This window comes from Halteromyces radiatus, assembly GCF_025201355.1.
Source record: "Halteromyces radiatus strain CBS 162.75 chromosome Unknown BX664scaffold_5, whole genome shotgun sequence".
NCBI lineage: Eukaryota > Fungi > Mucoromycota > Mucoromycetes > Mucorales > Cunninghamellaceae > Halteromyces > Halteromyces radiatus.
In genome coordinates this window covers 2,103,057-2,128,731 of record NW_026251691.1, presented here as the reverse complement: position 1 = coordinate 2,128,731, position 25,675 = coordinate 2,103,057, and the positions used below count along the sequence as shown (strand labels likewise).

General features: G+C 33.5%; 7 protein-coding genes across 7 annotated transcripts; 2 read left to right on the top strand and 5 right to left on the bottom strand.

Annotated features, from left to right (window-relative positions):
- Nucleotides 1–2,340: 2,340 nt before the first annotated feature.
- On the bottom strand, nucleotides 2,341–3,415 carry BX664DRAFT_351189 (uncharacterized protein; the record flags this gene model as incomplete). Its single annotated transcript, XM_051547647.1, has 2 exons — nucleotides 2,341–2,373; nucleotides 2,447–3,415. The coding sequence occupies 2 exons, from the start codon at nucleotides 3,413–3,415 to the stop codon at nucleotides 2,341–2,343; spliced, it is 1,002 nt and encodes a 333-aa protein (XP_051399458.1).
- Nucleotides 3,416–12,321: 8,906 nt separating this feature from the next.
- Nucleotides 12,322–13,820, bottom strand: BX664DRAFT_387161 (uncharacterized protein). Its single transcript, XM_051549369.1, has 4 exons — nucleotides 13,665–13,820; nucleotides 13,115–13,200; nucleotides 12,901–12,988; nucleotides 12,322–12,791 (listed from the first exon to the last, which is right to left on the bottom strand). The coding sequence occupies exons 1-4, from the start codon at nucleotides 13,713–13,715 to the stop codon at nucleotides 12,789–12,791; spliced, it is 228 nt and encodes a 75-aa protein (XP_051399457.1). The 5' UTR covers nucleotides 13,716–13,820; the 3' UTR covers nucleotides 12,322–12,788.
- Nucleotides 13,821–17,943: 4,123 nt separating this feature from the next.
- BX664DRAFT_336781 (RTA1 like protein-domain-containing protein) lies at nucleotides 17,944–18,904 on the top strand. Its single transcript, XM_051546138.1, has one exon. It carries the CDS (start codon nucleotides 17,987–17,989, stop codon nucleotides 18,872–18,874), a length of 888 nt encoding a protein of 295 aa, XP_051399456.1. The 5' UTR covers nucleotides 17,944–17,986; the 3' UTR covers nucleotides 18,875–18,904.
- Nucleotides 18,905–18,943: 39 nt separating this feature from the next.
- BX664DRAFT_336779 (Mycolic acid cyclopropane synthetase-domain-containing protein) lies at nucleotides 18,944–20,553 on the bottom strand (the record flags this gene model as incomplete). Its single annotated transcript, XM_051546137.1, has 2 exons — nucleotides 18,944–19,209; nucleotides 19,295–20,553. The coding sequence occupies 2 exons, from the start codon at nucleotides 20,551–20,553 to the stop codon at nucleotides 19,044–19,046; spliced, it is 1,425 nt and encodes a 474-aa protein (XP_051399455.1). The 3' UTR covers nucleotides 18,944–19,043.
- A 918-nt stretch (nucleotides 20,554–21,471) lies between these two features.
- Nucleotides 21,472–22,315, top strand: BX664DRAFT_351181 (proteasome subunit beta type-6; the record flags this gene model as incomplete). The annotated part of the gene is made up of 4 exons (XM_051547646.1): nucleotides 21,472–21,504; nucleotides 21,580–21,779; nucleotides 21,833–22,218; nucleotides 22,299–22,315. The coding sequence occupies 4 exons, from the start codon at nucleotides 21,472–21,474 to the stop codon at nucleotides 22,313–22,315; spliced, it is 636 nt and encodes a 211-aa protein (XP_051399454.1).
- Nucleotides 22,316–22,577: 262 nt separating this feature from the next.
- BX664DRAFT_315959 (uncharacterized protein) lies at nucleotides 22,578–23,480 on the bottom strand (the record flags this gene model as incomplete). Its single annotated transcript, XM_051542698.1, has 2 exons — nucleotides 22,578–22,607; nucleotides 22,695–23,480. The coding sequence occupies 2 exons, from the start codon at nucleotides 23,478–23,480 to the stop codon at nucleotides 22,578–22,580; spliced, it is 816 nt and encodes a 271-aa protein (XP_051399453.1).
- Nucleotides 23,481–23,910: 430 nt separating this feature from the next.
- On the bottom strand, nucleotides 23,911–25,297 carry BX664DRAFT_336776 (uncharacterized protein). The gene is made up of 5 exons (XM_051546136.1): nucleotides 25,219–25,297; nucleotides 24,760–25,140; nucleotides 24,432–24,701; nucleotides 24,340–24,363; nucleotides 23,911–24,264 (listed from the first exon to the last, which is right to left on the bottom strand). The coding sequence occupies exons 1-5, from the start codon at nucleotides 25,285–25,287 to the stop codon at nucleotides 24,043–24,045; spliced, it is 966 nt and encodes a 321-aa protein (XP_051399452.1). The 5' UTR covers nucleotides 25,288–25,297; the 3' UTR covers nucleotides 23,911–24,042.
- Between the last annotated feature and the right edge of the window lie 378 nt (nucleotides 25,298–25,675).

The window sequence follows — 25,675 nt, the reverse complement described above, 5'->3', positions numbered from 1 at the left end:
TCATTTTTGTTTGACTATAATTTCTTTTTCTTTCTTTTTGATCATCATCATCCCCTGCCAGCTCTTTTTCTACGGGAAAAAGACGGGATAATGCATCAGGTAAAACATTATTCATACCAGGTACATGTGCCACAGTAAAATTATATTGTAAGATAGTATCTAACCAATTAATCATCATTGGATTAGCGATCTTTTGTGTATGAATGTAAACTAATGCACGATGATCAGTAAATAAGGTAAAATGATTACCCCACAAGTATTTGTGGTATTTGTTTAATGCAAATACTATAGCTAATAATTCTCTTTTTGTAGTAGAGTAATTACGTTCAGATGTTGACAGAGCTCGTGCAAAGAATCCTAAGTATCTAACTTTGGTGTCGATAAGCTGAAATAAGACAGCACCAATACCAGTGTTAGATGCATCAGTAGCTACATAAAATGGCTCATTTGTCAATGGATTTTTTATAATGGGTGTGCGACTGATTATACATTTAAGTTTGCGAAAAGCTATTTCACATAGATCAGTCCATTTAGTGCCCAATTTACCTTCTTTTCTTAGTTTATCTAATGGCGCAGTTAACATTGAAACTTTTGGTATATGACCTCTAAAATAATTGATGACACCCAAAAATCGTTCAATATCTTTTCCAGTTTGTGGAATAGGCCATTCTTGTACGTTTGTAATTTTTCTGGTATCTAAAGTCAAACCTTTTTCTGATACACAAAAACCTAACAAATAAACAGTGCGTTGTGCAAAGTGACATTTGCTTGGATTTAGAATTAAATTAACTGACGTTAATTTATCAATTACTTGTTTCACATGGATACTATGATCATCCATTGTTTTTGAAAATATGACTATATCATCAATGAACGATGTAGCAAAATCCATGTCTTGTAGGATCAGTGATGTTACTCGTTGGAATTTTGATGATAGAGGTTTGAGACCAAAAGGACATCCTTGAAACATATACTGGATACCTCGATGTGTAAATGTTGTTTTATGTTGATCCTTTGGTGCAATCATGAATCTATGAAAAGCGCTTTTTAAGTCCAACGTAGTGAAGACACGAGCATCACGCAATGTTTCATAAATTTCTCTGATGAGCGGTAATGGATATCTATCATCAGGTAAAAGTTGATTAATATGTCTAGGATCTAAACATGGTCTTTTCTTTGTTTTATTTCCATTAGCATCTTTTTTAGGAGCTAATGTTAAAGGACTATTCCATTGATTATTAACACTCGCTTTTACAATGGTACCCTCTTTATACCAATTATCGACAGCTTCATCCACTAAAGGCATTAAATTTTCTGCAATAGGGTATTGTCTACGATAACAAGTTTTTCCTGGAGGTGTATCCAATGTGATGATTGATTCAGGTATGGTACAGAAAGATTTTTTATCAATAGCTTGATTTGTTTTTATACTTTCTTGAATAGCTATTAAAAAACTTTTTTGTTCTTGTTCAGTACCTGCTGGAGAATTATCTGGAGTTGGAATATCTGATTTTTCCGTTTCATCAAATGTGATTATTCCTCTACTAGTATGTGATGTGGCTAAACCTGCAACAAAAATACCGAGGGAATTAAGTAAATCCATTCCTATAATACATTGATATTTTTCATCTTGTTGCATTTTTATAATTTCGAATGAATGTTCTAGTTTTTTATCAGTATTATATATAATTGATAATGGTTTTGTTTTTCCTATTCTCTTTTCTACATATGATGATGTTGCTAACAAAATTGTTCCTTGTGTTTTAACAATAGATATATTTTTATTTTTTATAAAAGTATAATCTATACTACTAAAGGTGCTACCAGTGTCTATGAGAGCGAATAACTGATGGCTTTCTATAGTAATAGGAACAATGATGGAATTGTCAGTTACATCATTCATTTTTTGTTTTTCTTTTTTATTATGATTATTTTTCGACATTCGTAATTTTAACTTACATTTGTCTAGATCATCGAGATCAATGTCTAACATATGATCATCATCTTCCTTTTTATTTTGCTTTGTCTCTTCCTGGTTAAGTTTAGCCATACGTGCCTTATGAATTTGTTTAGCATGTAACACTTCATAATATTCTTTGCACTTATGACCTTGTATCCAATGTTTTCCACAATAACGACATTCAGCAGTTATTTGTTTCTGAGTACCTTTTTCTTTTTTATTTTCATATGGTTGGTACTTTTTGACTTTGTTAAGATAGTTGATTGGATTAACAAATATAAAAATAATAATAAAAGACAAATCGAAAATACGATGAGACTGTTGATATAGTTTATTTCAATAAGAATTGAATGAGAGAGAAAAAAAAAGAAAAAACTATTCTAATCCAATCTTAAATGACAAGAAGCTGAGATCTTAAAGTTACACAATAATATCAGTCTAGATACGACATTTGTAATCATTTTTCTTGAAAGTATTCTTTTTTACTTCCTTATCTTCTTGATAATAATGATTTCTGTTTGAATGTTTCTTATGATCATCCACTTCGTAATCAACATGCATACGAGGTGCAATGTTATTGATATAGGTGACATCAATGATAGGAGATCTATCATGAGCCCTATCTGATGCTGCTGTACTTTTAATTTGTTTAACAAAATCACCATGATGTTTTGCTAATGACTTCAGCAACATCGTTCCGAATGCAACCGAGTCTGGTGCCCCAGCACTTTTGAATGTTGAATAAAATTTTTCAACAAAACGAATTGGATTCTCCCATTTGGAAGGTTTCATATCATAAAGTTTTTCCAAATATACAGACTGCGATTGATCACCGCTATATTTCATCTTCAACAAGTGTTTAGCGTGGTTCCATTTGTATTGTTTATTCATCAATGTTTCTTGGAACCAATCACACCTTTCTGTTGAGTGTTGTAAGGAAGTGATAAGACAAGCTTCCCATGAATCATCAGGCACTAAACGATGTTGGTGTAACACCATTTCAAATCTGTCAACGAACTTGTCAATAGTTTCGAAGACATTTTTGCCCTTAATAGCATCCATATCACCAGCGAACTGCAAGGATAGCAAATTGCGAGGAATCACCACCGTGATAGGTTTTTCAGTTTTATTTGTATATGAACGTAATTGTTCATTTAAATTTTCCAAACGATCTTTGATTCGTTGGTATAAATTTTCATTCTGAACTAAATCATTAGCATCAGCGACCCTGTTTAACAATTGTTTATATTCATCTAGCACTCTTATAAGGGTACTTTCAGAGGCAACAATAGCTTCTTTCAAGGATTTTATAATATTATGATTATTATCACTTTCATCAGAGGTGACAATCATAACATCAGAAGTAATACTATCCATTTCTATGTCCATATGATTTTCCAAAGCATCATTTACGAATGGAGCAGAAGAAACAGATTCAGATGATTGAGCAGACATACTTGATTATTGTTGTTGTTGAGAAAATTCACTTAAAAAAATGTGATATTGGTTGATTTTTTGTTACATAAATAAAGACGATAATAAATAAGTGAGATTCTTTTATGTTGTTTATTATAAAGAAAATAACTTTATTGATTATTTTATAAAATAAAAACTAAGGTATATTTATATAAGTAATCTGGAAATAAAATAAAATAAAAATAGATTGATTATTGAAGAACAATAGATTTTATGTGGTAGATGTCTCAGATCTATATTCATCTAACGACTTTTTATTTCATGATACGACAGACAAAAGTATATCTTTATTGAATGAGAATAAAGTGAGAGAAAAAGCTAACGCAATAAAAAACTCCCTAACATATAAATGACAGCTGTTACACAAAATGTTGATTTTAAGATAGATCATTCAGATCTATCTTATAGACACCACAGGCTATCCACAAATCATACAGTCGGATAACGGCACAGAATTCAAAAATCAACTTGATAAAGCACTACATAAAGCTATGGGAATAGATCGCAGATATTCCACACCATATCATCCAAGAGGAAACGGTCTTGCTGAAAGATATGTCCAAGTAGCCAAACTAATAATAAACAAAGAGATTCAAGGAACCAAACAAGATTGGGATTGGTACGTACCTAATGTACAATTAGCAATGAATAACAAGGTTTCAAAACGCCTTCAAACACCACCCTTTTCCCTAATGTTTGCACGCCATATGAATAAACCAACACTCACCAATAATCCACAAATCAACAAGACCACACTCAAACCAATGAGCTACGAAGAATTGGTAAAAAGACTTGAGTACATGCAAAGTGTTGTGTTTCCCGCCATAAAAGAGCGCACCCAAATAGTCGTTAATTCACAAAAAGAAGCATTCGACAAAACACACCGTATTGTTGATTTCCCTGTTGGTAGCTACGTAGTCGCTAAATTACCTACAAGAACAAATAAATCAGCTCCAGCATACGAAGGTCCATTTGAAGTCATGCAAAAAACAATACACGGTACTTACGTTTTAAAAGACACTACAGGTGCACTAGCTTCACGTAATTATGTTCCTTCAGAGTTGAAATCCGTTTCACACGACAATGATAACGATGAATATGAAATTGAAGCTATCCTTGATCATAAAGGTACACCTGGACAACGTCAATACAAGGTTCGATGGAAAGGATACACATCTGAACACGATCAATGGGTTAAAGCGAAAGATATGAATGCACAAGAAGAATTGGATATATATTGGAAAAGAAGAGAAGATATAGATAAAAAAGAAAAAAGTGAAAAAATAAACAAAAGAAAAACGAATAAATTCAAATCCGTCACAGCTAGAAAAAGAACGCGAGCGGTTGTTGAAAATGAAAAATAAAATTCACACATCTAAAATACACAACGAACACACCTTCTTTCACAACGTTTCTTCAAACTAGAGGGGGGTAATGTTGTATTCGTCGTCTCTTCATACCCAATCAACATGGAATCATTATACTTACTCAACAATTGTGCCTTTTATTCTAAATACGATATACATAACTGGTCATGTTTCATACGGGTAAGTAATCAATCTCCATATGAAGAATCCATCTATTCTATTTTATTTTATTTTTATCTTATCATCTAGAACTACACCAATGATCCATCAGAATAGTTATATGTAATATATTTATTCCAACTCCATTTTTTATATAAAAAGCCTTCTATTGTTTTATTTAATAAAAATCATCTATCTTTTGTATCACTGACTTTTATAAAGACTATCAAATATTACAGATTGCAGAAGATGATGTCGCAATTGTTGGCACACTGCTGGTCGACATTGCCGATGTAGATTGAATGCATTACGAAATCGTTTAGATCCGCTTCCAAGAAGTTCAAAAAGGTGTCAGAAGAGGAATTGTTGAATTGAGACATAGTACCTGGTAACTAAGGGGTAACATAAAACTATCAAGTTCACAATTGATCACCAAATAAAAATACAAAAAGCATCTCCATCACCTTTGCCATTCCGTCTTTCTGATTGCGTACTTACATGAGAATAGAAGTTTTCAAAAAGCTAAAGTAGTTTACACTTGTAGAGTATAAGGCAAAAAAAAAAAAATGGAGAGTAGTAATGAAAAGAAAAGAAAAGAAGACAACGAAAAAAAAAAGATATTCTTTTATTCACAAAATTTTCATATTCTGCTATACATTTATGGACGTACTTATTTTCTGTCGACGGCTAAATTGGCGGCTTCGGGAAATTTTTATCCAAAATCTTTTTTAAAGGTGACTCTTCCTTTTTTTTTTTCCTTTGACTCTTTTTTTCTTTTTCTTTTCTTTTTTTTTCTTTTCCTTTTTTTTTTTTTTTTTTTTTTTGTATTGACTTTAGTCTTAGTATATCATTTTAGTGGTCTTTAGTAGTCTTCAGTAGTTAAACTTTTATTCAATAAAGACTTTACTTTTATTGAAATCGCTTCATTACATTCAATGCAATTGATTCCATTTTTGAATGTACCTTTTTTTTTTATATGTGAATGCATTCCTTTTTATTTTCTCTTTTTTTTTTTTTTTTTTAATAGATAAGAGAAACGCTGATACGATACGATTCCAATATTCTTCACTTCGATATAAGTTTTTACTGTAGATTAGTTACTACGACAAACCAATGGCTTCGTCACCAAGCCATACTACTTGTGAAATAAATAGTGATACTCCTTTTTTTAAAAACGTTTTTTTCTTCTACTCTTTGTTTTTCTTTATATTTTCCGTTTCTTTACTATAGTGATATCTACATAAATAACAACATGTGTCGTATCAGCGTGTAATAAAAAATAAAAAGAATGATTCATACAAATATAATACATCTTGTAGATGACCCCATTTATATGTAATAAAAATAGTTGCAATAAAATAAAACCTTTATTGAATAAAAAAAGTATGTAATCTAACGGCTACACTAATGTATATAATAAAACCATAAAAAAAAAAGTCAATGGAAGAGAAAAAGAAAAGAAAAGAAAAAAAAAAATAAAAAGACTTCACCATTTTGGGTGAATTTATTCAATTCCTGGTCAGGCATAAACATTCATGCGGGAGTCCATCAGCTAAACAGCATGGTCCACTGGTGAATGCCAGTATCATTGTAAAAAAGCTCATTATCTAAATAGATAAAATACATATACTTTGATTTTTTTTTTCAAATCGAGTAACATGCCATTACCTGATACTATATACTGGATATAACAAATAAATAGACATATGGATGGGTAGATTGAATGATTGAATAATAAAAAAGTTTGCTATACAGCATTTTATTGAAATAATATACTTAATAATATACATATATAAAGATAAAATAAAACAAAGTACTCTTCCAACCTGTGGGTGCATTTCAAGAAATTGTATTCGATTGTCGTTGTTGTTGATAGTCGTAGATGCAAGCAGAGAAGAGAATGTAGTAAGACCAGCAAGAGCTCAAATAAGAAGTATAACCATTGTTGGAAGTGCCTTGATGCAGAATACATTGATTACGTGTTCGTTCAACACCAGGAGAGAAACAAGATGTACGGAATCCAAGTAGAAGCATCATAATACGATCCCTATAATGCAAACTTTTGATACAGCTATGAGACAATGAGCAGAATGATGAATAAACTACCCTTGGCATTGATCTTTTTTGCTACTCACATTTTCACCAACTTCGGTAAACTGTAGGTAATATCATCTTCGACGCCATCGGCTTTGTCCTCTACAATACGTTCCAACTTGATTCAATAACAATCATTTGACCCATAGAATTCCTCTATATCATATTGACAACAAACTAGCAATCATAACCTCTGATAAGATTACAGATTGTTTGTATAAAAGAGTATCCTATAATAAAAAAATACATCGAATCACCATCAGCTTGAAAATAATACGTCTACCAAGGTTTATTCCAAAAAAAAAAAAAAAGAATCCTGCCATAATAATACACTTTGCTTGCATATTGGGTGCATCCTTGAGAGTTTGTTCCATTTCTGGTTCACACCCTGATTACTTGATTTGTTGGTGAAGAGGACGGTAAGAAAGTAGTCATTTCAATATTAGTTGCAATCTCTAAAGAAAAAAGAAGAAAACCAAACGTTTTGATAAATGATGAATATATATTGAGTTAACGTACTCACGTCGTTTTTGAAGTTCAACAAGAGCTGTTTTTGCACACTTAGTATTGCTTTTATATAGAGTCAAATCGTACTACAAACGCATCATGTTGGTCCAATAAGTATATTCAATCAGTTGATGATCTGTACTCATTCAATCGTTCTCTATGCATTTAAATGTGTACAGTAAATTAGAAAAAAAACAGGCAGAGTCCATAGAAAAGTCGAGATAACTTACCAAACAAAAGGGTTGCTTCACTATCATCAATAACAAAACGACCAAAAGACACCAACCTTCTATTATCCAATAGCAGATAATAATATGCTATACAATTAGAATATAATGGAAACAACAAAAAAAAAAAAGAAAAAGAAAAAGAAAAGAAAAGAGAAGATACGAGCATTTGAGCCTTTTTTCGCGGAGTTGAATTGCCTTGATCGCATAGAATAATCATTATTTGATAGCTTCAATGGGATTGGAGATAAAAAAAAAAAAACACTATAAAAGACATTTTTTTTTATTTTCTCCTTTCTTTTGTTTTTCTTTCTTCTAAAAAACACAAAAAAAAAAAAAAAAAAAATTCAAAACCCAAAAAAACCAAAAAAAAAGATTTATTTGCTTCTTTTTGGCTGCTTCCTTATTGGTATCTTCTTCTTTCCGTTCGCCTGGTTCACGCAACAGAACACTCTCATTCTTGTTTGTGATTCTTGTTTCCCCGTGTTCCTCGTCGTTCTTTTGGTTTTGTCGTGCCTCTGGTTGTCTGTCTTTTGCGTCTTCTGTCTGTCTGTCTTCCTTGCTGTCTGGATCTTTTTTTTTTTTTTTTTTTTTTTTTTTTTTTTTTTTTTGGTAAGTGCACATATACAAATAATATTTAGTTGATCATAACACTAACCATTTTTCCATTTCTTCTTTTCAACCACCGAAATGGGGGTGAAAATAAGTAGGCCCATTTATGCATGTCCCATGGGACAGATAGTGTCCCATCCCATCTCATCCAACAGTCCCAAGTGCCATCCTTATCTTTAACTAAGTTTTTATTAATAAAAATTCTTACGTTTGCGTTACTTATTACGACTTATAGAAATACGGAACTTCCCTTATATTCTGTATTTATTGTCATACCTTTTTCAACAATCACTGATCTTCAACTATAAAATAAAAGACATATTATAAAATATTACTGTCGTATCATGAAATAAAAGAGTCGTTGGATGAATATAAATCTGAGACATCTACCACATAAAATCCATTGTTCTTCAATAATCAATCTATTTTTATTTTATTTTATTTCCAGATTGCTTATATCACATAGTTTTTATTTTATAAAATAATCAATCAAGTCATTTTCTTCATAATAAAACAATTAGAAAGAATCTCACTTATTTATTATCGTCTTTATTCATATAACAAAAAAATCAACTAATATCACAATTACATATAGTAAAATTATATTCTACAGTATAGTACCTTACAATGCGTCTGTCATAACACGGATTTCATCACGTCGTCGGTTCTCCATCGTAAAAAGCCTTCGTCTATTCATGTTTCCATCCATTGTGACATTGTCGTCATCATCATCGCTGCTGCCATCATCATCGTCATCTTCTATCGTCAAAGATCCATTTAATTCATTCAGAGCATCAATTTCGTCCAGCATTTGATGGTCTTCACTGGTTTGAGGAATCCAAAGATCATCACGATCTATACATATGTTGTGCAGGATACATGATGCATAGATCACCTTTGCCATTCGTTCTTCGGTCGTCAGATATAAGTAATGCTTCATAAATCGCCATCGTACAGTCAAGAAACCAAAGGCACGTTCGATTACCATGCGCGTGGAGGAGTGAATGGTGTTGAACTTCGCTATACTTGGTGATGAGTTTCTAGTTGAGGTCCGGTACGGTGTGATGATGTTTGGTTGAAGAGGATACGCCGAGTCTATGATCAACAGAAGAATAAATATAATATTTAGGAATGATGGTTCTTTTTTTTTTTTTTTTTTTTTTTTTTTTTTTACCTCCAATGATGAATGTGTTATTTGGCGTATATAAATTGCTTTGATTCAAAAGAGCATTGTGGAGTGAACTATTTTTGAAAGCTCTGGCATCATGAGTTCTACCTATGTAAAGATCAAATGTTATTCTACGGGTTAACCATCAGCAATATATCACTTTTCTTTTATCAGTAGACTTACCAGGACTTCCAGCATATACAAACATAAACTTGCAATTAGCATCACATACGGCCACCACATTCATTGACAGATGATTCCTGCGATCCCGATACCGTTCTCCTTCAACACCATGGGGATGATGAATCACCACCAATTTCCCATCAATGGCACCCATCACACCACCTGGCAGCGCTACCTTGATTCCATCACCCAAAAAGTCTTGAAGTACCTGTTGGAGTTCATCACCGCGAGGTCATCTGATTCTTTGTCCGTGAACTTCATATAAAGCCGTGAGAAACCGGTCGGTAAACATAGCATAAGATCCATGAGAGATTCCCATCTGCACCGAAGCCATCCTGTAACCGTAATGGCTATTCGAGAAACGCCAAAGAACACAAGCCACTTGCTGGTAAACTGGAGTCTGTAAACCATTAGTATTGTACACAGGATGTGCCGACAGTGTATCCACAATGTAATTGAAAGTCGCCCTGTTGACACGGTAGCTAGCCTTATAACTACGAGCACTTTCATCAATGTCGTTGAGCCTATCGTGTACAGCCATCCAATAATCCCTTCCTTGTCCATCAGAGACACATTCAGAATGAAAAACACCAGGGAAACATTCCAATGCAAGCAACCATTCATTGGTGAAAGTCCTTGTTGAAAAGCATGCACAAACGTTGGTATTCGACAAGATGGCGTTGTTCATACTCTGCTTCTTTAAGGAAGAAAAGTTCATCGTTGGTAATGTCGTTAGATTCGCGTTGGCTGGTCAAGTTACTTTCGAAGTTCATTATGAAGAATAAGTGGATAAGTGAAGTAGAGTAAAAAAGCAGAAAGAAAGAAAGAAAAAAAAAAAAAAGTCAAAAAATTGCCATGCGCAACCACGGAAAAAGAAAGCGATTTTCTTTATTTTGGACAAAGGAAGGTTAACAACCATCCATTTTTTGTTTTGTCTCCTGGTCGTCTCCTGGTACTACCTCGACCTTTGAAAGCCACTTTCATTTTTGTTTCGTCACTTCCTTTTTAGATTTCCGGGAGGAGGGGAGGGAAGTTGTCTTGAGAGCGACCTTAGTAACCTAACGTCTCTAAAAACGCGCTAAGAAGGCACGGTGGAAAATAAGGTTTCATGCTTTACTCCGCCTGGGCTTGTCGGCTCACTCTTGGGTCAATTGGGTCATTTTCTTTCTTTTTCTTTTTATTGACTTCAATTTTAGTATATCAATTAGTAACCCTTAGAAGTTATACTTTTTACTCAATAAAGCTTTCTATTTTTATTCGAATTACTTTGTTACATGTAAATGTAATTGATTCCATCTCTTCTGATGTCTCATTATATCATGTTATTTTTATTTTTTGAATGCTTCTTTTCTTTTTATTTATATATTTCGTAGGTACCGAATACGACAGAGAGAGTGGACCGAACGGACTGAGTCTGACCAGACGGGCTAACTGGGTCGGTTGGGCACGTTTAAGTTAAATGGGTGGATTGGGTTTAGTGGATCAACTGGGTTAATATGTGGATTGAGGTATGCCTAGCCCGACCAATGCCACGCTAAAATCAAAAAGCCCAATGACCCGTGGGTCAATCATCATGCCTGGCCCAGCCTCCCCGACTTCACATTGAGCCAGTCTTAATCATGTAAGACAAGATATCCTTAACATCCTCAACCACAACAAGAGATTAGTACCATCAAGGAATGAAATATCTAGTTCCCCCCATGCCAAGATCGTAGAACCTTCCTTCCAAGAAACTTCTTCCTAGTAAACCTTAGTATTCCTTGACACCCAAAAAGATATAAATTTGATCATTCATTTCCTTTTTTTTTTTCTTTAACAAATCAACTCACATTTTCTGTCTTAAAGAAACAACTCTCTTATTATCATCATGTCTGCTAATCCTTGTCGTATCATGAAATAAATAGTCGTTGGATAAATATAAATCTGACACATCTACCACACAAAACCTATTGTTCTTCCATAATCAATTTATTTTTATTTTATTTTATTTCCAGATTACATATATAAATATACCTTAGTTTTTTATTTCATATAATCAATGAAGTCATTTTAATAAAACAATTAGAAAGAATCTCACTTAATATTTTTTTTATTTACATAACAAAAAATTAACCAATATCACAGGGCCCAAGTGGTATAATTTGTGATGGAGTTATGACCCTGGTAGGAAGGTGGTACTATGTCTGACATGGATTCAAACTTGACTTGGTCCAAATCTATGTCACTTTCAACAGATTGGTTATTACTGGAGACTGATGAACTTCCCAGATCAAGGTACTGGATATCTAAAGGGCTGTTGTCCACATTATTGGAACAGATCAAACTGTCAGGATCCACAAAGGATGAGGGAGCAGGAGGAGCAGAGGGAACAACAAGAGAAGGGAAGGACCAAACAGAAGGAAGAGAAGAAGAGGACGATGATGATGATACTGATGATGATGAAGAGGAAGAAGCTGGGAAAAGACCTAAGGGGAAGAAGTCATCGAAGTGTCGAAGTGCAGGATTAGCAGACATGATAATAATAATATGATTGTTTATTTAAGACAGAAGTATTTAATGAGTTGATCTGTTAAAGAAAAAAGGAAGGGAAGAAACTAAACTATGATCTAATTTATATCTTTTGGATGCCAAGGAATGCTAAGGTATTCTAGGAAGAAGCTTCTTAGATGGAGGGTTCTATGATCTTGGCAGGGGAATCTAGATGTCTCATTCTTGATGATAATGATCTCTTGTCGTGTTTGGGGATGTTAAGAATATCTTGTCTTACATGATGATGGTACTTGATATGATGATGGTACTTGATCTTATAATATGTCAGGTGATTTATTGTTATTCAGGAATGGATCATTACAACGACTGCTATATATTTTTCTGATTATTACCTTGTTGATGTCGTCAGCATCCATATTCTTGGTCATCAGAGTTGTTTTTGTCATAGCCTTCATTGTATCTGGAAAGAAAAGTCCATCACAGCACGTACACGAGTCCGTTGGTCTCTTTTCGATGGCTTTATTGTAATCGTCAACAACCGCTTGTCACTAGAAAAGAGAAAACAATAAAAAATAATAATGAAAGAAGTTAGTGCATTTTCCATTTTACGAACACATAGTAATTTTTTTTTTCTAAAAAAAAAAAAAAAGTACTTACGTTTTCATCTGAATGACAAACCATTAGCAACTGTTGAATAGGTCTATTGGTTGATAAGGCACCAGAACTGTATTCTTCGTGAATCAATCTATTATCAAGTGGGTGGAAAGGAATGTCGGTTGAAGATGACTCAGTACTGTTTTCATCGTTATTTTTTATTATACACCTCCATGCTTTACCGTAAAGTTGACATTATGATCCTTCAATGACTTACCTTTTTGTACCATCGCTACCAAGCCGGTTGATTTTGGTTTCGTCACTGAATATCACCCTTCTCCAGTCCTCCACCGTCCAGTGTTGCTATTTGTTCGCGAATTTCAAACACAATTGCTTCCTTAGAGGTGTCAATGGCTTGTGAACCTCTCCACTGTTGAACGATCTAATAATCACGCGGCCCCAATGTTGTTGAAATCTTTCTTTTTCTTCCTGCCTTGTTAATTACATTGATGCCCAGTTGTTGTCGACACAATGAAAGAAACACCAACTGTTGTTGCTATTTCATGAGTAGTTTTGCCTTGTTGAAGAAGGGCTTGAATGGAGTTCTTTTTTTTTCAATGGAGATTGGTTCCAACTAATTCATTAAGGGATCTCTTAAGTATTAGCACATCATTAAGAATGATTACGTTAATTACCTTTGGAATATAGTAAGTCGTTCGCAAAAAAAAAGTGAATAAGGTAAATAAGGTCGAAAAACGCGTTGAAAGAAAAAAAAGGGGGTGGGTTAACTAGTGACTTTTCGATTTTGCATCTCCGATGCCTCTCACCCAAAAAATTGATCGAATGGCTGCTTTTCTGATTTTGGCCTCTATCTTCATGATTATTAAAGATACCGATATGAAATAAAAATAAAAATATTCATCATCAATTAAGCTTTCGAATGATGTAAAAAGTTACGGGCTTTATTAATAATGTTTTTGAGAAAAATAAAAAAAAAAAGATAAAAAATGCCGATCATTCGATCAATTTTTTGAGCCAGTGTAATATAATATATAGATGTTAGTAAGATATCCAAAAATTTCCATTTCTTTAACACAAAAAAAAAAAATGATTATCTAAAATAAATTACTGTATCATAGCTACCAAATCCTACTGATACCGATAGTGTGTGACAAGAGACATATAAAAAGAATGTGATTAACGTTTATTGTTATCGTATTATTGGTATTTAATATATGATGCACTAATATCCTCAAAGTTGTAACGCCTACAGATAGCTTTGTAATAGCAGCCAATATTAGGGAATCCATGCCGTCGTGTTCTCAAACTGACAAGATAATAGTGGTGTATTACTACTATTCAAATACCAATTCCAACTTGCAATTGAATGTCGTTCTCAGTTGTAGATTCTATGTTCGTTAGATTCAAATTTATTGTTAGAAATACATTTTTTTTATAAGGTTTTATTGTTCGTGATAAAAAGAGTGATAAAAAAGAAGATAATGCAGTACCTTAGAAACATAATAAAACATATCATAGTATTTTACCAAAAACAATTTGACGATATTTAAAAGAATCAAAATAAAGCGTAAGAGTTCAAGTAAAATAGTAGATTAAAAAAAAATAAGGAATGGAAAAAGAAGTAAAAAAAAAAAAAAGAGAATTCAAATTGTATCATATATATCAAAAAAAAAAAAAAAAATTAAATTAAATTTCAGAATCATATCAGGGGCTTAACGCTTCCCTATTTCTTTTGATATGCCACTGATTTTTTTTTTCTTTTTTATATATTGAATTTAGCTTTAGTATATCAATTAGTAGTCTTTAGATGTTATAATCTTATTCAATAAAGCTTTTTTGATTTTATTTCAACTATTTTGTTACATGTCAATGTAATTGATATATTGTTTTTATTTATGAAAGCATTCTTTGATTTTGTTTTACGCATATATTTATAGGTACGGATGATACCACAGTAATCTTTATTATTTTCTTCAATACTGCTAACTACTATCACTACTAATGACAATTGATTCTTGTCGTCTTCCTGCTGTAGGCCTTGGGCTTTCCTCTTCATCGGAAAGTACCTGATGTTGGGCAACACGAGAAACATAACCAATATCACTATCTTCTAACTGGGCACCGAACGACAAGCTACCCAAGGATTCCCACATGCCATCCCATATATTGTCCTTGTGCCACCGTCGCCAGACGAACTCCACGAGCTTCCAAGGGATGCCAGACGCCGTGCGTTGACGAGCAGAAACATTCATCTTGATCCCGTTCCAAGTATCTTCAATAGTGTTGGTATGGATACCATCTTCAGTAACGAAGTTGAGTCGATGATTCGCAACTCGATGTTGGTAAGAGTATCCCTCCCATTCTGGAATGGTGGCATACCCCCGCCAGCCATCGGTGTGAATCATCGACCCAGGCTTCACGAAACGGGTGATGATGGCCTTCAGCGTCTCGGCATTCCTGTTTTCCACTGTGGTTAAGAAAACCTTCCGCTCGGCAGTCCTCTCCACGCCACCAAGGACCCAGACACCCTCCACGCGATGGCCACGATTGTGCTTCCGCTTTCCAAACTTGGATTCATCGATTTCCACAATGATGGGGTTGCCATCATTGTCAATTCCACCTAAAGGAGAAAAAAAAGTTAGTATAAAGGATATCAGTAAAAAAAAAAAAAAAAAAAAACTTACCAATTTGAAGAGCTTCTTCAGGAAGTGACTCTTCCAAAGCATGGTACAGGTCGCCAAGTACCTGCTTGATGCTCTTTCTTGAGACACCAGTCATCGTCTCCATCGCCATCATCTTGGTTTTCATTCCCCAAAGATAAAGAATGAGAAAAGCCTTGGGGGTATCCATATGGATGTTAAAGAAAAAAGATCCATATTTAAAAGTTCGAAAGGTTCATCCGATAGTGAGTCTTGTAGCTCCAAGGACTAGCGTCTTCTGTCGTGGGTAAGTGCCCATTGTTACTCCTTGACATAACTCTCTGCATGAAAAGCACCGAGAAGTTTCTCCATTGGCATTGTCCAACCAGTAGTAAAAAAAAAAAAAAAGAAAAAAAGAAAAAAAGAAAAAAAAAGGGGGGGCTAAAGAAAAGAGACTAGGCACATGTTTTTTATTTTTTTTTGTTTTGGCGGAGGGGGGGAGCAATTTGGCTGGGGAGGGGATTGGCTATGATTTCATCTAAATTATTAAGGGGTAAAATAAGGTAACGTGGAACTTTACCATATAAGGGAATCCGAAGGAAGCTTTTTAACCTTTTCCTTTTTTTTTTTTTTTTTTGTAGGGAACATAATCATCAATTATTCATTATTCCTTTGAAGAGTACACATTTTATGTGAATAACGATATCCTCCTAATGTCTGGGTCATATCTACATTAGAAAATGGTAGCCATTCAACAAGTGGGTTCCTGTGGGCCAGATCAAACCAGCCTTCTTTCATCTCCACCATGCTGGTAGAATCTCACTAGTGGATACTGAAAACGCAATCACCTCTATCATCACAATCGCCCTAGGCTCGATTTTCTAGTATACATTATTATCAGATGAATCAAGATCCCGTTGATTTGTAGCACCAAGAGGTCATAGAAAAAAAAAAAAAACTTGACAAATTTAGTTGGGAACGACAATTTGTTTCAACTTGGAATCAATGCGACCTACAGGCCGATGCATTCCGCACTGATTATAATATAAATTTGAATTTTTGAATTTGTGAGTGCCTTTTTTTTCTTTTCTTTTTTTTTTTTTTTTTTTTTTTTTGCAGAAAGCAGATTTTTACTTTGGAAGTCTCTTGTAAAAAAAAAAATCGTGTAGGTGGTAGTCGCGTTATCCGATTTCTTTTAATCGAACATCGCGTACAACTTGCTATACTTCGTCTTCATAACATTTGTCCTATTTTTTTTCCCATCCTAGAGTCATTGTCAAACATCATCATTGATCGCGTGGTAAGAACGAGTACCATAATTAAAAAAAAAGAAAAAGATATATAAAAGAAAGGATATCTTTATTCAATATTTGACATATATAACTAAAACTAACTATATTATAGATTTCCGTCCACGCTACTTTCCATCCTGGCGGAATTGATCTTCAGTCTTCTTCCCATTCCACTCCATTCACTCCGTCATCTTATATGTCTCAATCATCGTTTTTTTTTTTTTTTTATCGGTCATGTCGTTCATAATCGATCATTTTACCTAATGTTTGTTGTGCCGAGTAATGATGAATCGTTCCAGAGCCACATGTCGCCGTTGATCAAGTAACTTTTACTATCGACAAACTGAATCAGAGTTGCAATCCGTTTATCAAAGCCGTCAAGAGAAGCAACGTCAAATAGAAGAATTGATGTCTCACTTACTTTTTTATATCGTCTTCACACTATTACACAATTCATATAATAAAATCGTTCACTACTATCACTATTCTAAGTATACTACACATTCATTCATATCCAACAACTTTGTTGATTTCTATGTCATAAAAAAAATGTCAATTGTCTTGTCTTCATTTTAGAAATAAAAATAAGAAAGTACTTCCATTACCTGAAGTTCATCTTGACATTAATTTATGTAATGAGGAATAAGTAAAAGTAGAATAGATTGATTAGTTACTAACTATGTATAACAAAAAAAAAAAAAAAAAAGAGAGAGAGAAGAAAGTACCAGTTAATAAATCTTGTACATACTTACTAATGGTGAGTTGTTTGCAATGGAGTATAACGTTTGAGAGAAGTGTTTTCCCTGGATACGGATACCGGGATTTAACGTCCGTGATTTTTTTTTTTTTTTTTTTTTGTGGAACTGGTATAGTTTTTTTTATTCCCGCCTTATTTTTTTTGATGCCAGTTGAACCCTTGATAAAAACTCAATGATCGGTATAATCCAAAAGTAAAGAGAAGTGACCGAGGCTTCCTTGGCGATACCATAAATGGTATACCAAGAGTGCCAGACAAAAGAAAATGAAGAGGTAAAAGAAAGATAATGAAAAATAATTTTTGTCCGCTTTATAACATATAGATCAGCAATTGTCCAATATATATATATATATATATATAAGTATGATTGTTCCTTTTTTTATTATTTTTATTTATTTTTTTTTTGATCCAACACTTAAAACTATATATACATATATATAATGGAATCAAAGAATCAGGCCCTCCTTTATTTTCATTACCAACCTGTCAACATTGCCCCACAAGTTTTTATCGCCTTATTTTGTTTTATCGCACTTGCATTTATTTATCGTATCCACCATAATAAAAGTGGCAAATGGTTGTATATTATACCTGGAACAGCTTTGGCAGAGGCAATTGGCTATGGATTTCGAACAGCATGTATGTATGATACTACTCTTTTGAAATATGTGATGATGAATCTTTTTCTTCTTCTTCCTCCAAACGCACTGGCTCTGATCAATTACAAGGCTCTAGGAAAGGTGATTGAAATTCAAATGGAACAGAAAACCAAGGCATCAAGTAACATCGGTCTTACTGATAATAACAATAATACATCTGAACCTTTTTGGTTACGTCCTAAAATAGTGACATGGTTCTTTTTTTCCAGTGATGTATTTTCTTTCCTCGTTCAAGGGAATGGTGGTGGTCTACTAGCCATCGATGGTATGCAAAATATAGGCATGATCATCGCATTATTTGGTCTTGCTATTCAATTGGTATTCTTCGGTTGTTTCACCATGATTGCTATCTATGTTCATCGCCAACCAAGATTTGATTATCAACTTGTGAATAAGAATCATGCAAAAAAGAAGGTCATGCTTTGTTTATTCATTACCATCGCCTTGTTGTATATTCGTTCTATATATCGGGTAGCTGAATTCGCTATGGGATATGATGGTCCTATTGCCACGGCTGAATGGGCCTTTTATACTTTTGACACCACTGTTATCACCATGTGTTTCATTACTTACTTTATTCTCTTTATTGGCGACTATTTTCCTAATGGTAATCATATTGGACTTGTTAGTGATAGTATTGTTAATGAAATGTCGGATATGTACAAATAAATAGAATATATAACAAAATCATAAAAAAAAAAAAAAAAACTTTTAATAATCATCAAGATAAAAAAAAAGAATTTGTTTATTTGCTTATACTTGGAATAAAAGTGTACATATATAAATAAAAAAAATCAAAAAGTAAATAATAACATGAACTATGCAAAATAAGGAATAACTATTCATTTTGAGACTTCCATGCAGATGGGTTAGTACGGTTATTGATAAGAGCAGCACGATCAAAGGAATTGCGGTTCTTGTTAGCAACAATTTGGAAACAAGTAGCACTACCTTGACGAGAGATGATAGTAGACCAAGCAAGGAAGATGTCCCAAACACGAGTACTAATAAATCATAATAAAAAGAAAAAATAGTATCATTCATTCCATAAACGCCTCTTTTTTTATTTTATTTTATTTTAGAACTTACATCTTGTCACCATATTTAGCTCGGATATCATCACGATTCTTCATCCAGTTCAAGTACCATTTTTCCAATGTAGAAGAGTAATGTACACCAACAGTATCAACGTTTTGAATTTCGAAACCAGCAGTTTCCAGTTGCTTAATGTACCAGTAAAGAGGAGTGGAAGCATCAGCACCAGGGAAAATGTAACGAGCCATAAAGAGACCCCAAATAAAATCTTCATATTGCCATGTAGCACGTAAACCAGCGACTTGCATATAGAACAAACCATCATCATCCAACAATTCACGCACCTCATGAAGGAATTGAGGGAAACGACGAAGACCAACATGTTCAGCCATTTCAACACAAGTGATCTTATCATAAGTCACATTGGAGGGAATATCACGGTAATCCATACAATTGATACGAGCAGTGTCCTTCACACCCCATTCTTCACAGCGTTTGTTACCGAATTCAGTTTGATTTTTAGCCAAAGTCACACCAGTAGAATCAGAGCCATAGTGTTTAGAAGCATATGCAGTCAAAGTACCCCAACCACAGCCAATATCCAAATGTTTTTCACCTTTTTTCAAATGAATCTTGTTACAAATCAAATCCATCTTGTTTTCTTGCATTTGTTCCAAAGTTTCACGCTTGGTGGCATCAGAGATAATACCAGAAGTGTATACCATAAGAGGACCCAAGAAGGCTTCATAGAAATCATTACCACGATCATAATGGTCACGTACCTGATTTTCATCTTGATCACGACTGTGCCAGAAAGTTTCAGGAATCCATTGAGTTAAAAAGAACTTGAATTGTCCAAATGTGAATTGGAAAGCAGCCCAGTCATGGCGTAATTCGAATACTTCCAAAATATCACCCTTGATATCAATCTTGCCTTCAAAGTAAGCTTCAAAGAATGTTTCCATAGGAATCTTATTGTGGCCATTGTATTGTTGTTTAAGTTCTGGGTCATGGATGGTCATATATTCTTCCAAAGGTTTACCAGGGAGACGGATACGGTTACGATAACGAGGAGCAAATCGACTGTACAAGTAAATGACAGATGCAAGAACAGGAAGAGCAAACAAGATGGTCAACACAATATAAGAAAACCAGGATAAGCCAAGATAGTACTTGAAGACATAAGGAAGACCAAGTCCAACACCAATAAGAATTCGATTGTCAAAAGTCTGGTTACCGGCTCCTTCTGCTGGATAAGTGGCATTATGAATGGCAGCCCATGTCTTGGGTTTATAAGTACCGTCTTGTTCCATACTACTAAAAGTCAGATGATAATTTGAGTTTCTACAAAAGTTTTTTTCATGTCATCTTGACGCGTTTTTGACAACCTTCTTTCATCCTTTTCGTGTTTTACTATTTTATTTCCTCCAACCTATTATTCTCATATTTATATAATGCTTTTTTTTTTTTACCTTTTATTAGTTTGACAGTAGAAAGACCAAAAGTGAGAAAAAGGAAAAAAAAAAAAAAAAGAAAAAGAAAAAAAAAAAAAGGAAAAAGATTTTTTTTAAAGTATTTTGAGTTTAGAAAAAAAAAAATGACAAAAAAAAAAAAACGTCTCGGCGCACATTGCGTACGACCTTGTTCCGGTCAAATCTAATCCAATCCTTATTTTTTTTTTTTTAAATCATCATTTCTGTTCATGATTCCTTGTTATTTTTGATAACTTAATAATAAGCACTCACTTTATATTCTTTAAGAAATGAAGATAGCCAATAATATTCACTTTAAATCATTTGTCCCGCCAATGACAAGTTGCCTTGTTCATTCATCGGTACTGGAAAAATCATCTTTTTTTTTTTTTTTTAATACCAAAGATTTGTATATTATCTCAAAACATATAGTCATAACATTTCATTCTTAATTTATTATTAATGCATCTATGAATATTATTTTTTATCTCGTTTCAATCATTGGAGATAATATCAAAAAAAACAGGTACAAATCTGATTTAACGTCCGAAGACAAACAACATAGCCCACGTCATTTATAAAAAAAAAAAAAAAAAAAAAGGCGGAAGAAAAAAAAATCTCATCTGGCACCACAAAATTTGAGAAGAGGCAAAAATGAACAAAGGAACGCGCGTCGCTTATTTCTCTTTCTCTCTCTTTTTTTTTTTTTTTTTTTTTTTTTTATAATTTTTACTACAACAAAACTAATCATAAGAAACCATGAGTTTGAAAAAGGGTGAAGTCAATCTTGGTGTAAGTTTGAAAAAAAAAGAGGAACATAAAAAAAAAATTACTAGAAAATAAAATTTCTTTTAAATGTATATATAGACATCCATTATGGCTGTACAGTTTAAAGACGGTGTAATTGTTGGAGCAGACTCACGTACAACCACTGGTGCTTATATTGCCAATCGAGTTACAGACAAGTTGACCAAAGTTCATGATCGTATTTATTGTTGTCGATCAGGATCAGCCGCTGATACCCAAGCCATTGCCGATATTGTACATTATTATCTCCAAATGTATAGGTAAAGTATTACACTAATATCTTTGAGTAAGCTTATCATTGTCCTTGATATAGTGTTCAAGAAAGTCAAGCACCTTCAGTTCGAACAGCAAGTGCTCTTTTCCAAGAATTATGTTACCAAAACAAAGACGGTTTGATGGCTGGGATTATTGTAGCAGGATGGGACGAAAAAGATGGACCTTCTGTGTATAATGTTCCTTTGGGTGGTTCATTACACAGACAACCTTTTGCTATTGGTGGTTCTGGCTCTACTTATATTTATGGTTATTGTGATTCTGTTTGGAGGGATGATATGACAAAAGAAGAAGCTGTGACTTTTGTCAAGAATGCTTTGTCTTTAGCAATGGCTCGTGATGGATCTTCTGGTGGTGTCATTAGGCTGGCTGTTATTACCAAGGACGGTGTCGATCGTCAATTCGTACCTGGCAATGAATTACCAAGTAAGTTTTATAAAAGAATGTTATTAGTATGGATTTGATTAACTCTCTCTACTTTTTTTTTTTTTTTTTTTTTTGTTTAGCTCACTGGGAAGGATAAGACGGATGAGTCTATTAATCGAAAATATAATATCGATTGCTTTGTAGATAATAGTTTTTTTTTTTTTTTATTATTTTGATCGATGGTTTTTATTGAATAAACGTATATTGAACTCTATAACAAAAATATGAATACAAATGATAATTTTATTGGGAAATAGAATGTATAAAAAGAGCTATGATGTACTCCACTCAATAAATGAATGATACCATTCTTTTTTTTAAAAAAAAAAATACAGTCAAAAAGTCACTACCAATGTTGATCATTTACTTCTCGAATCGTTCCTTATAGTCTGCAAGTGATTGGAAGGAAAAAAAAAGTAATTGTTAATATGTGCATTTGATCTTTTTTTTTTTAATGGAAAAGATAGTCAACTTACTCTAAATAAAAGTGAAATACGATCATACTTATCAAAAGGTTTATCATCCCAGATGGATTGGCTAGGTCCAGCCACAGCATGTTTGAAATGGTATCGTACATAATCCCTTTGAATATAAAAACAAGAGGTAGGTAAAAAGACGTCGACACGACAATCTACATTATCTTGATGTTCCAGAGTCATCTTGACAGGTGATTTCAAACAGAGTCCTGCCACCACTGATCCTGATGCCTCCACATTATCCACATGACCTCGGATTTCTCCTTGAGCATTCAAGTCCAAAATATGCGGTGATAACCATTCAAACGAAGAAGGAAATAAAGAATAAATCCGTTGTTGAATAAACTGTGACATCCATTCATCAACACCACCATGGGTTGGTGTTGCCCATGAGCTGGCATTACATTCTTTGTAGCCTGTAATCACGCCATCAAAATGTCCTTGCTCATAAGGTGCATGGCGACCAAGACTTCGTTTCAGTTTTTTCTCGCAATGTTGTACAATTATATCATGTTCTTCTTTGCTTATAAAGTTGGGTAGTAAGATAAAATCTTGAACGAGTCGCTTATAGGGTAAAAGTGATGAAGAACCACTTGAAGGTCGAAAATACTGAGCTGCTACCGCTGGATCGGTGGTTAATGAATCATAATCCTGCTGGCTAGTAGATGATCCGTTCCGCCGTTGTTGTCGTCCAATGTATTTTTTACAGTGTAAGCCACAACTAGACCTTATTTGTCTTAATGACAGAGAATAAAAAAGAAAAGAACAACTAATATGTTTGTACATGACTGACACAAAAGTTGTTCAATAAAAAAAAAGTGTATTTTTTTTTTTTTTTTTTTGTAAATAAAACGCCCCGATTGCTCTGAGTTGCACAGACTTCAGGGTATTCATTCGTGGAGGTTGAAAATATCAGGCCAATTACGATGGTAAGGATGATAATATGGATGATCTTTTTCAAAAAAAATCAATACAATCCTTTGGTGGATCATTGCACGTTAGGTGATAAGGTAAACGATAAAATGAGATTAGATGACATTAGACTACGTTTTGAGAGGAATCCAATGGTTTTCAATTTTATTGGGTGATGATGATTATTCTTGGATGAAGAATGACGATATTGACTTTTATTTTCTAAATTACTCTATATATTGTTATGAAACCAAGTGAAAGAGTATAAATTCAAGCTATGCTCAATCCAAATTTGGTGGCATGATGATGATGATGACGTTTGAGTGGAATACAAAAGTATAAAGAGGGAACATATCTATCTCATGTTGATTTAAAATGCAGCACATATACTAAAATATATATCTTTTTATTTATTTTACATACTATTTTAAAAACATCATAACTTATCGCAGGCATCTTTACAAGTAGCAGTAGCTTGTATGGCATAGGAACAATGTTGAACAGCTTGGAACAACAATGCAAGTTTTGCTGGGTCAGTGCATTGATCGATATCGTCGGTCAACTTTGTCATTTTGTCTGTAAGGCATTGTATAACATTATCAGTAATATTTCTACATTTTTCCAAGTAGTGAGGTATCGTATTTGATTGACTAATAGACTTTATGACCAAAAAAAAAAAGAGTTATTATATTTTTCCTCTTGTGTGTGTGTTTTTTTTTAAAAAAAGATCTACCTTTTGCCGCTTAATAGACCGATCCTAATTGACAAAAAAAAAAGTATATTGTAAATACAAGTTGGTATTTGATTTTTTTTTTTTTTTTTTACCGTGACAGGTGATCCCATAGGAGAATGTGGAATGACTTGAGAAAGTGTAGAGGAGATAGGTTGATCGATATCTAGTTTTTCACCTTGATTGATCAAATCTGACTGATCCTTTCTTGCAACCTGATTAGGCTTTGGTGTTTCTACCAACTGATGTTTACTTTCTTCTTCTCGTTGTTGTTCAAGTACAGTGATATCATTTTCAGATGGATAAGTTTGTTCACAAATAACACAATAGAGGGATTTATTCGATGGATGACGTACGAGTGGAATCTATAGATATAAGAGTAAAAATAAGTAATATAAAATGAACATTTTATCTATTACTTACTGCATAACAGGTATGATTAGGGCATGTGTCATTTAATAATGCCCATCTTTGCAGCATTTTTTGTCCAATCAATTGAGAAGCTCTAGAGGATTGTTCTCTTCGTTTCTGCATGATATCAACACTATCATCTGTGGTTGATAATTTGATGGTACTTGGTTTATCCATTTGATCTTGATCTTTCTTTTGCATTGCTGTTGATATGGTAGAAGATGACGTTGTGGTGGTTGCGACAGTTTTATTCACGGTGAGAGAGGAAGACGTTGATGTAGCAGTCGAAGGGAGAGGATGATCATGATTAACACAAAACTTTACTTGACCATCTTTAGATCTCATAAGAGGCACATAACATCCATCTTTTGAACAAGTTTCGTCCGTCATAACCTAATAAGAATGATCTCAAAAGAATGATTGTCACTATTAGTTACATAACAAGACAATTTGTATTATTGTTTACTTTACCCAGCCTTGTAGTAAATAAGTACCTAGCAAGCTCATGGGATCTTTATTATCACCATCAACGTTTGACATAGTGTTTTGGTTAAGTAAAGACTTTTTTTTTTTTTTTTTTTTTTCCTTTGTATTTATTCTCCACAGATTGTCGGTATTACCGGACCAGCGGCTAAAATATTTTTTTTTTCTTTCTTGGGAATAATATTGCAATTTGCCATTAAATTTGTCGATTTCTTCACTCTCATCTTTATATTATTATATATGTAATAGGTACGATTTCTGTAGTAATAGTCTATACAATATTCATAATGATGATTTATGTGATTTGCATGATAATGCCTTTTTTTTTAAAGATACCTTGTAAAAACACGATTTACTAGTTGATGTATGCGGAGATTCATTATTATTTCGTGTTCGCTACCAATTGAAAAAAAAAAAAAGGGGAAGGCGCGCAGACAAGAAATTT

Excerpts from the sequence above, each read along its gene's own strand:
- BX664DRAFT_387161 (XM_051549369.1), bottom strand. The coding sequence starts at position 13,715 with ATGAAGATAGAGGCCAAAATCAGAAAAGCAGCCATTCGATCAATTTTT. Across the intron at positions 13,201-13,664 it reads CCATTCGATCAATTTTTTGG|CAACACTGGACGGTGGAGGA; the intron begins GTGAGAGGCATC and ends GCGAACAAATAG. Across the intron at positions 12,989-13,114 it reads GGTAGCGATGGTACAAAAAG|ATTGATTCACGAAGAATACA; the intron begins GTAAGTCATTGA and ends ACTTGATAATAG.
- BX664DRAFT_336781 (XM_051546138.1), top strand. The coding sequence starts at position 17,987 with ATGGAATCAAAGAATCAGGCCCTCCTTTATTTTCATTACCAACCTGTC.
- BX664DRAFT_336776 (XM_051546136.1), bottom strand. The coding sequence starts at position 25,287 with ATGTCAAACGTTGATGGTGATAATAAAGATCCCATGAGCTTGCTAGGT. Across the intron at positions 24,364-24,431 it reads CTATGGGATCACCTGTCACG|GATCGGTCTATTAAGCGGCA; the intron begins GTAAAAAAAAAA and ends TTTGTCAATTAG. Across the intron at positions 24,265-24,339 it reads GGTCTATTAAGCGGCAAAAG|TCTATTAGTCAATCAAATAC; the intron begins GTAGATCTTTTT and ends TTGGTCATAAAG.